General features: G+C 35.8%; 1 protein-coding gene across 1 annotated transcript; it reads left to right on the top strand.

Annotated features, from left to right (window-relative positions):
* The first annotated feature begins 2011 nt into the window (after positions 1-2011).
* Positions 2012-3054, top strand: LOC126678344 (uncharacterized). The gene is made up of 2 exons (XM_050373248.1): positions 2012-2498; positions 2561-3054. The coding sequence occupies exons 1-2, from the start codon at positions 2012-2014 to the stop codon at positions 3052-3054; spliced, it is 981 nt and encodes a 326-aa protein (XP_050229205.1).
* Positions 3055-11682: the final 8628 nt, after the last annotated feature.

Genomic DNA, 11682 nt, shown 5'->3' on the forward strand with positions numbered 1-11682 from the left:
CATGTTGTTCCATTCTCGAACCAGCACTTCCTAAAAATCTCCCGCATAACACGGAAAACAGGTCCAGAGTCCATCAACAGCGTCCTGTGATTTTATAAGCATAGTTTAATATATATACATATTATTTACACATACATATTACAATACACACAGTAAGAACTAAATTGTAATCATACCTGCTAGGGTCCGGGTGAACCCTCGCCCTACCCTGGTCGTCCAGAACAGCCGGGGGCTCGCCAGGCTCACGGTGCTGCCGAGGCTGAACAGGTCCTCCGGCCTCCAACTGCTGCTGCTCCTCAGCACCGTCGTCATCGCCAGCAACAACGTCTCCATGTCCGCGTCCTCGGTCTGTGCCTGACCCTTGACCTCGACCCCTCATACTTGCACACATGTCAATTTTAAATGTTCCACAAACAGCCAACATATTATAACAATAAAATTATGGGTTTTTGACATTTTTGTGTCTGTAAGACACAAAATTCTCATTTTGTGCCTGGGCCCACGCAGCCCGCCATATGAGATGGCGGGCTGGTATCTAATTAGGGTGATTATTAATCACCCTAATTAGCTACCAGCCCGCCATCTCATATGGCGTCTGGTGCCTGATTCCCTGCAACAGCAGGGAATCATTTGACCGACCAGCTGGTCGGTCAAATGATTCTCTGTTGTTGCAGGGAATCCCGTGCCACAAAGCAGCCCGCTATCTCATATAGCGGGCTGCTTTGTTATATATAGGGGAGTGCTTCAGCACTCACCTATTCAGCCAGAGAGAAGAAATTATGTAGAGATAGGAAAAAAAATGTAGAGAAGAATAGAAAAAAAAAAGAAAAAAAATTAGAATTGTAATTAAATTTTAGTGGGTTATGTCGTAAAAAAAAATTAGTGAATTTTAGTGGAGTTTGACGGATTGATTTTTCCGGACTTGGTTGAAGCGACGGAGTTTATTTTGTGGAGCTAATCGGATATTTTTCTGGAGCTAAACATTATTTTTGGACTGCTATTTTACGACGTCTACAAGAGGTTAGTCCGTATTTATTTTTAATTAATTTAGTTGCATTTTATTTTAGAAAATGTTGAAATTAAAAAATGTTAGAGTTTATTATAGATTAGAAAATGTTAGAATTAGATTGAATTTATTTTTTAGAAAATATTATAGTTTAGTAATTGTTAGAAGTTATAGAAATTTTAAAGATTTACATCATTTTGAATATTTATATAATTTAGAAGAATTCATAGGATTCTTGTTAAGTATTATAGTTTAGAAATTGATATAATTTTTAATATAGTGTAGAAATTAGAAAATAGTATTTTGAAAATATATCATAGCAATGTCGTATACAAATTGTCTAGAATTTGTGTTTTGAAAATATAGAATAAGTTTTTTATAAAGTTAATAATTTTTTTAAAAAATATGACATAATTATTATGATATAATGTAGTTTAAAAAATACGTAAAAATTGTATTTTAAAAATATCGTATTAGTTGTTTATAATTTTTTTTAATTTTTTTAAAATTAGATTTAATAGTTTTTATAAAAAATAATATTTTGAAAATATAGTATACACTGTTTAGAAAATAATTAAAAGTTAAGTATACATGGTTATTATTACGTTTTGCAATTTAAAATAGTATGTAATAATTATATTTAGAATTTTATTTTAGAAATTGTTATAACTTTTGATGAGTAGCCTGTGAATATTAGAATTTTATTTTAGAAATCAGAAGAACATTTATTCATGACACATGCTTGTAGTAAATTTTTAAAAAATAAGATATAATAGTTTTTATAAAAAATAGTATTTTGAAAATATAGTATACACTGTTTAGAAAATGATTAAAATTTGAATATACATGATTATTATTACGTTTTGTAATTTAAAATAGTACGTAAAAATTATATTTTGAGTTTTATTTTAGGAATTGTTATAATTTTTAATGAGTAACCTGTGAATATTAGAAATTTATTTTAAAAATAAGAGTAACATTTATTCATGACACATGTTTGTAGCAATGACGACAATCGATTTGTCGTTTGTGATACGGTTTGACGGTAGCATTGTAAACTCTCCCCGTGGAGTAGAATATTTTGTGGGTAGTTATGTGCAAGTGCCGTTGACTGGAAGAATAAATTTTCAAGAGTTGGTTGATATTTGTGGATCGGCAATATCCAGTGTTGTGGGCCCAGTGGAGATCAGCAAGATATATTTCCGAGTACCTCATGTTCAAGGGGAACAAATATATTCCTATTCGTTGCTGGATGTCCAGGGCGACCCACATGTATATGCTATTCTGACCAAGGCAGGTCGCATGCCAGCACTAATTTTTTTAGAGTTGTACGTGGAGTACCGCAAGGCGGTTTTTGAAGATATTTCTATTGATCAACTACATATATCTGATTCTAGTGAGTCAGAGAGGGACCGTGAGGAAGAAGGAGAACACGATCACTACGAGAGCGAAGAGGAGAATATGGAAGACATACTCATTGCTGCTGAACCTAGTAATGTGTGGGAGAAAATACAGTGTACCAGTCCCGACTGCCGGCACATGTTAGATGTGTAGATCTCGAAGACTTCGACGTCGACTTGGACTCATGGGAAAAGCCGAAAGTTGAGTGGGAGAGGGGGATGGAGTTTGAAAGAGTGATGACTTTCTCGAGCCGAGTTGTTGTTCGGGCTTGTGCTGTTACCTATTCGGTGGACAATGGAAGAGAATTCAAGAGTTACCGGACGACGCACACGACAATAGTTCTCGTTTGCAAGCAATGCCAATGGTGGCTGCGTGCCACACTTCTTCAGAAAATCAACACATGGACGTTGACAAGATATATCGGGCCACACACATGCGATATGCAAGTGTCAATTCGTCACCATCGGAATTTTGGGATTGCTCAGATCGCCAATTATATTCAGACGCAAGTGCTAGGTCAGCGTGACATACGGATCAAGACGTTGATTGCGGGACTACTTGAATTTACTGGAGTAGCTCTTCCGTATAAAAGGGTATGGTACGGCAAAGAGAGGGCAATCTGCAGCGTTTATGGGGACTGGGAATAATTGACAAAGTTCATGGATAATATGGTCAAAGTGAATCCTGGATCCTTCTGGCATGGCAACGGTATGAAATTTAATAGTATTGTGGATTTCAATGTACGTACATTAAGTAGATTTAATTCTAACAATATCCATTTCCAACAGGCCCAATATCTGAGTGCGGCGGGCTTCAATGTAGAATTTTCCAACGGATGTTCTGGACGTTCTTCCGGATGGTGGACGGATTTCCGTTTTGCAAGCCAGTTCTATTCATCGACGGAACCCACTTATACGGCAAATATAAGCTGCACATGTTGATAGCGTCGGCGATAGATGGCAACAACCATATAATGCCGGTGGATTTTGCGCTCATGGAATCAGAATCCATTGCCAGTTTTGAATATTTCCTGGGTCATCTCCGAGATCAAGTCACACGCGGTCGCAAGGTTGCCATCGTTTCTGATCGCGCTCCCGGATTAATTTCCGTTTTGAAACGTTGGAGTGGGACGACGTCGATCACTTTTTCTTCATAAGGCATTTAATGGCCAATTTCCACTCTTTAATCAGAAATAGGGACTTGAAGGATTTGGCTGAGAAAGCGGGTATTGTTTTTGAAACTTATCGAAACCTGTTTTTTTAGAAGAATGTACAATTTCTCCCACTAACAATTACAATCATACATACGTGTAGGTCGGGCCTTTCAAGAGAAGAAGTACGACGCGTGCATTGAGAGCATGAGGATAAGATCGGCGGAAGGGCATGCCTACCTGACCGACATAGAACATTTGAGACCCGAGCAGTGGACTATGTGTCATGACATAAAGGGGCAACGAAACGGGGTTATGACAACGAACTACGCTGAGTCCGTTAATGCGATGCTGAAGAATATAAGGGGCCTTCCTATCACAGCAATGATAGAGGCTATCTTTGACAAGCTCAGTGATACGTTCGTCCGGCGTTGGGAAATGTATAAAGACCTAATCGCCAAAGGCGTCATGTTTACTCTGATCTGCATCGCGCATATAAAAAGGCAAAGCTAAAGGCCCGCTACCATAGTTGCAAGAAATATAACCCGGACATCATGACTTGCAGGGTGACCACCAGGAAGGACAATCAGCGGAATAAGGAAGGAAATATTCAGAAGGTCAACCTTAGAAAAAAGAGGTGCTCGTGCGGTAAGTTTCAACACCGTAAATTGCCCTGCTCCCATGCCATGGCAGTCATTCACGATCAAAAGTTGAACCCCCACGACTTCATCGGGTGGTGCTATAGAACCGAGAATGCCATTCAAGTCTGGAATACTCCGTTTAAACAGTTACCTGACGGCAAGAAGTGGATAGCTTCTCGGGAGATTCCCTTCATTCCAGATGTTAACAGGATAAGAACGAATGGACGACCGGTAAACAGACGGATCAGGAACGACATGGACCAGACCTATAGGGAGGACAGTAGCCCTAACGTTTGTAGTAGATGTAGTATTGCCGGTCACAATGCTCAAACTTGTACCAATTACAGAGATATGTGATATATAATTTTCAATTTTCTTGTACTAGACTGATGTTATTTTAATTTTGGAAAAATTGATGTTATTTTAATTAATACTAAAATAATGTTATTTTAATTATTGTAGCGTGTTTTTTAATATTCAGGTATGAATTCCGCAAGACGTCGAAATTCATCAACAATTCAAATTGTCCAAAAATATGAGGATGTCTATTGTGAAGTTTGGTATGGACAAAAAAGACCATTTGAGTTATAACATCAATAACCGTAATTACATAATTTGTTTTGTTTTTCCAGGTCGATTATCAGGGGAATACCGAGGACTTCATTCGGCGGTATACTGGGTATACACATCACTACGACAGCACCTCTTCACAGCCCGAGGCGCCACCATCTTTGTCTTATTCAGTACCGACGGACTTCTCCCATTATCGTGGTTCCGCTTTTACCCCCTTTCAGCCACCATCCCCGACGCAGACACCTCCAGCTCAGCAGTACGGAGGACTATTTGAAGACAACTGGTCCTACCCGCAAACGCCTGGAGTAGGTAGTTTTAGCCAGCTTCTTGAGGGGTACATTCCACAGCCGCCTTCCTCCTCTCCCCGCCCGACTCAGAGCCCATCGCAAATGCATTTTTCGCTCACTAATGAGTGGGTGAGCAATTTGCAGGCTGCCACACCTCCATTTGGTGATATTGCTAACATGACGCCTCCTTCATTTTCCCTGGGGTTAGGGAACCCCTCCTCACAGGCTCCTGATGACGAGGATGACGATGTGGTCAGTCCAAGTAGTAGCGACCCCAGCTCCGGTCCAGATCTCAGACCTTATCGGCCATTGACTCATAGCCAGATGAGTCGGCGTCAGAATAAGGGTCGAAACATGAGGACACTCTTACGGACCCCAGATAGAACAAACATTTAGTTGTATTTTATAGCTTTTTTTATTTTTGTACACATATTTTTGATTATTTGATTTATTTTAATTTCTGTGTATGGCTTTTTTATAATTATTTACAAAACCTTAGTGATTTATTGTTATTTAATATTTGAAAAATTCATAACAACAAAAACGTTTAAAAAGGCTTTTAAATGCTTAAAAATAGTAAAAACACTTAATAACAATCAAAATCATAAACCCTAAATTTGTTATTCTATTTTTAAAAAGTATAGCATAGCAATGTCGTGTTTTTTATTAAAAGCGTGAATTAGTAAAATTTTACCTATAATCAATTAATCCAAAACTACATTATTAGGCAACTTTAACTATTAAAATCACTTAATTAAAATAGATCTAACTCAAAACAAATTGGACATTTATATACACTACTAGAAAACAGCTTAATCGCGACGGATTTTAAATCCGTCGCTAAAATGAAGATTACCGACGAATTTAGCGACGGATTTTATATTCGTTGCTAAATCCTAATAAAAATTTTCATCCCGCCAACTTTAGCGACGGAAATTCCGTCGCTAAAATGGCGGGATGAATCCCGCCAATAAAAATTGCACTGTTAGCGACGAATTTTTTAATCCGTCGCTAAAAGTATATAAATTAGCGACGGATAGTTTAATCCGTCGCTAATGTATCACTTTTAGCGACGGATTAAACTATCCGTCGCTAAAAGTCCTATTTTATTAAAAAATATTAATTAATTAAAAAATAATTATTTATTAAAAATAATTATTTATTAAAAATAATTAATCATTAAAAATAATTAATTTATTGTTTTTATTTTAAATAATTATTAAAAAAGTTATTTATTTAAAAAATAGTTAGTATGAAAAAATAATTATTTTATAATGCGGGAGTAAATTACGAGAGTAAATATTTGTTCCTTTTAATTATATTTAAATATAATATACATACATATGTAGCAAGATTTTGACTTGGTTAACATGTAGATGCGTGCGGGGGAACTCCAAAATTAAAGAGTTTTGGATTATAGCAATTCAATGATGGGTGACCTACTGGGAAGTTGGGTAGTTTGCGAGAATTGTGGGTGGGTGACAGTGTGTGGTCTATCGCGCGTGGGTGGGTTATGGTGGACTACTAATTAATAATATTCAATACTTGAATGTCGATGTCGAGCTGGCTTTCTTCCACTTTTAACTTCTTAAATTTTCATATTCAAATCAGGTTTTTTTCTACCTTTTTTGAGAAATTAAAACTCTTACTTAGATTGGTCCAAACAATAATTACAAATGACATTTATAAAATTTGAAAGGTAAACTACAATATTTCTTTAAATATTTTTTACAAAATAACGCTCGGGAGTGTTCGAAAATAACCCGAAAATAGTTAACCTAAATTACAATTTATTGCTTAAATAAGAGTTTTTGAAAAAAAAAAACAAACTGATTGGGCCATTATTGCCCAATCATTATCCGCCTGAAATGATTGGGGAGAGAATGAATTATTCTCTCCCCAATCATTGGGGCTGATCCCCAATGATTGGGGATCAGGCACCAGCCCGCCATATGAGATGGCGGGCTGGTGCTAATTAGGGTGATTAAGCTAATCACCCTAATTAGCTACCAGCCCGCCATCTCATATGGCGGGCTGGTATGCAGCCCGCTATCTCAGATAGCGGGCTGCGTGGGTCCAGGCACAAAACAAGAATTTTTATGTCTTAGGGACACAAAAATGTCAAAAACTCTAAAATTATACAGTCCTTCGTGAAACATGAAACTAAAAATTTTAAATTCAAATTCAACGAGTATACACTTGAATAATATAATTAAGAAACATAATTTCTGGTTAATACATCATCTTTTACAATTGATTATAGTTGCAAAAAATCTAATACATAAAATGTACTAAACTACTAAAGTTCTTCGCTTTCATCTTCGTCTGATGAGGATGCGATGAACTCATCTTCTGTTTCTTCTTTAGGAGGCATGAACAACGCATCTTCTTCAGCTTCTCCATTTTGATCAGCCAAATATGTCGGATTGTCGTCTGTTGCAATAACGAGAGGATTTTCTTCTATCTCATCTTGAAAGGTCGGGATAATTCCCTCGGGCATGTCAAGTTCGGATCTTGCCTTTATCCTGCAAACTGCCCACCAATTTAATTTATCCCTTCTTTTACTCGGATATGGCAGGTCATGAACTTGATCGGCCTATTCGGCTAAGATGAACGGATCATACTTATTGTATCTTTTTCTGTTATTAATATCATCCACCATGTTATATTTTTTGGGCTTAATATCTTAAAAAACCCCGACCTTTCATCCCCTTTTCAATCCTTCCCCGACGTTGAAAAATTGTCAATTTTACCCCAGTTTGCATTTTTTCATTTCAACTGTACCCTGAAGCATAAAATTGACCTTTTTTTATTTGACAAAAGTTCAATAATTTTATTTAAAAAATGGTCAATTTAATATAAAAAGTTAATCTAATGCAAAAAGGGTCAATTTAGAGAATTTTTGCCGAGTAAAAAAGGGTCAATTTTATGCTTTAGGGTACAATTGAAATGAAAAAATGCAAAATAGGGTAAAATTGACAGATTTGCAACGTCAGGGTAGGATTGAAAAGAGAATGAAAGGTCAGGGTTTTTTAAGATATTAAGCCTATTTTTTGTTACTTATTGTGCCGGAATTTTGCGCTGGGTCGAACCACTCGCATTTAAATAAGAAAGTCTTCTTCATTGGAAGCACCGCATACTCTAACTCAATTATGTTTGTCAGAACTCCATAAAAATCATTTTCGCTATCGACATATTGAGTTCCCTTCACGCAAACTCCACTATTCATCGTAAGTTGTTCCTCCCCATAAGCCTGAGTTTGAAACTTGAATCCGTTTACACGATACCCCTTAAATATTCTGACTGATTTAAGAGGTCCTTTAGCGAGACTAAGAATGAAGGGATTGGTACAGACAGTTGGATCTTGAACCTATAGGGTAAAAGTGAATTATAAATCGGAACTTTTTATAGAAAGAATTGAAATATATTTGTAAAATACTTACATATTGTTGAAACTAGTAGGCAACGTCACTCTCGAACTTCGCTTCAATTTGCGAGGTGCTGATTTCGGGGTTTCCTCTACGCAACTCGCCTTCAAAAACCCTTTAGTTAAGAAGAAAACAATAATTAGAGGCTGAATCATTATTGTTAATTACATTGACAGCTGTATTGAAGCTTACTCTCTGTAATTTTTAATTTCTGAACAATTCAACAGAACATATGTCCGGGCAGCATCAATCTCAGCATCTTCAAGATATCTCTTGCAGCAAGCACCCACTGATTGCCTGTTGGCAAATAATCGCAAGTATATGATATCGCACAAGTAGTATTGCTTGGAAGACCAAGTATCGATCCCACAGAGAACAATGAACTAAATAACTAATTTATATTATTCTTTAATTGGCTAGCAAAAAGAATCAATGGAGTATTGTAATAGAATTAAAGATATAATAAATTGAAAACAAATAAGTAAAATAGGTTTTAAACAATAATGATAAAGTGCTCAAGGATTGATAATCCCAAATAAACTAGTAAAAGAATGGATTAAGACCCATTAGTGATTTTATCGCGAATCGAGCTATTCTAGTGCACCGAATCCCGCCCTTTCAAGCCTCAAAGATCCGAATAAAACAACAATCTAATTAACTTACCAATTATTAACTCGCTCTCATGATATTAAAACTGAATTAAATAATCAAATTGTAATTATGAAGCAAACTCAATGACTACCTAAATTCCAACCCGCTCTCAAGGTGTTTTTCTCTAAGTTCTTAATTACCTATGTCTATTTAATTAACAATCTCTCAGTTAGTTAATTAAACACAAAATCGTGAACTAAGTGATTAATTAAATTCAAGCATTAGTCTTAGTAATTAAAACACGATTTACTCACTAAGAAATCCTAATCCAATTCGGAAACTAATTTAAGAGTTCATATCAATCCTCGAACAAGGCATTTAGTTACTCATGCTTAAGCTGAAATTAAATAAAGAACATGATAAAGAATTGAACATAATTAAAACAATAAATAACGGAGTTGTCAATTTCGGAAGAATTGTCTTGATTAAACTTGAAATCTTCACAATCGTTCTTCGTAAAAACTAATTATAAACTACTTATAAACTGCTGGAAAAATAAATTAATAAGTTATTCGATCTATGAAGTAAAAATAAACTAAATTATCTAATATATTGTAATTGTGTAAATCTAAACTATTACAAAGTCTTTATATAATGGTGGAAGCTCTGGAGTCTTCTAAATCATAATACGAGTCATATTTGTAATTGGAGTTTCAGTTGGAATCGAAGTGGGAGATTAATTTTAAGTCGAAATCTGATCAGGCTTTTTTAACACATGGTCCCGTTCGGGACATGAGTGTCTCGTTCGAAACATAGGCCAAATTTGACTTGGTTCGAACGAACCTCTTCAAAATCCTCATAAGTCTCGTTCGAGACAAGCATGTCTCGTTCGGGACCTAGGCCATTTTTCACTTGGTTCGAACGAGACTTGCTTCTCGTTCGAAAACAACACTTGTTGAGGGCAAAGGTCTCGTTCGAGACCTACATGTCTCGTTCGAGACATGCCTTGATTTCCTCTTGGAGTTCGATTTTTTCGTCCGCAAACTAACGCTTTAACTTCAACACGTAATCCTTAGTCGATATTGCTCCAAATACTCGATAATCACCTAATTTTCACTGAAACACTAACAAACACTATCAAGCACATAAAACACCAAATAATGAATGTAATTCACACTAAACGTGACATAAACCGAGTATAAACGACTCTAATTAAAAGAGTATTTTACTCCTATCATTGCCCGTGCGGCTTGAAAATAGATAATCTGTCAACATCGTCGTCGACTTCAATGTTACAAACTTCATTCCTTTAAAGCCGCTCAGGTATCATTGGGTCACCTTCTGATAAGTAATAAGCTGCAAATTTTGCGGTTTCTTCATTCAAGTATCCGCTACTGATGCTTCCTTCCACCCTCCCTTTATTGCTGACTTTTTTTTTCCAGTTTTCTCAAATATCTGATTCCAGATGCCACAGTTAGTAAACATTACATGTGAATATACTGATACACCGAATTGAGAAGACTCAGTAATATTACCTTTCAAATGGATACATCCAGCGATACTAAACCGGCCCTGCCATCATAGCTTCGTACGGTAGATGTACGGGTAGATGTTCCATGGAGTCAAAAACGCTGGGCGGAAAAATACGTTCCAGCTTGCATAATATCTTTGGGATTTCCAGCCTCATACGATCTAGATCTTTCTCTGTTAGAGACGTGGAGGTTAAGTCACGAAAGAAGATACTCAGCTCTGTTAAAGGCTCCCACACTTCCTTCGGTAATAGCACACGGAGAGCGATTGGCAGAAGTTTTTGCATAAAAATGTGGTAGTCGTGACTTTTCATTCCATGCATTTTCAAACCGATTGTATCAACACATCTAATCTAATCTGCTCAATCGTCATGGAGAAGACCCTGGAGAGGAATTCATTGCAGACTTGACGTCTTTTGTCAATCTCAATATTCATGACATCTTTAGCGAAATCAAAGTTGTGACTATAAAATTATCCGAAGGCACATACTACTAACAAAAAAAATTAAAATTTATCAATTAACTTTTAAAAATCGTGGAAGAACTAAAATTATGACCTAATGTTATATAAGGGAATTGGTAACTATTTCTTTTTTACATATAAATTACAAGTTCTTTCAAAAAAAATAAAAAATATAAGCGCCTCCTTTTTTCTTCCTCATTTTGTTTTTATCAAAATCTTAAGTTTTTTCACCACGGATCAATGATGAACCATTTTTCTTGGTTACTTTAGTATTAATTTTTCCCAATAAATATATTTTTTTCCCTTTGTATAAATATGTAATAATAGACTGAGTATGGCTATTATGAAATTTTAATTGATGAAGGAAAATGGCAAAATTGGCACAAAGCCAATTACAACAAATGGAAAATGACATTTGACCTTCTTCATAAGCTTGCTAGATCTTATATTTAATATGTGCCTGTTAGTTTGGAATTGTTAAAGCCATACAGCATATTTTTCAGTTCACACTTTACTGACAAATTATCGTTTTATTATTTAAAAATATTTAAAGAATTTGAACAATTAGTTTATTCTCTAAATCAAATTATAAGATAGCTAACGTTTATAAATT

This window comes from Mercurialis annua, linkage group LG4 (genome assembly GCF_937616625.2).
Source record: "Mercurialis annua linkage group LG4, ddMerAnnu1.2, whole genome shotgun sequence".
NCBI classification, from domain to species: Eukaryota; Viridiplantae; Streptophyta; class Magnoliopsida; order Malpighiales; family Euphorbiaceae; genus Mercurialis; species Mercurialis annua.

Excerpts from the sequence above, each read along its gene's own strand:
- LOC126678344 (XM_050373248.1), top strand. The coding sequence starts at position 2,012 with ATGACGACAATCGATTTGTCGTTTGTGATACGGTTTGACGGTAGCATT. Across the intron at positions 2,499-2,560 it reads ACTCATTGCTGCTGAACCTA|ATCTCGAAGACTTCGACGTC; the intron begins GTAATGTGTGGG and ends TTAGATGTGTAG.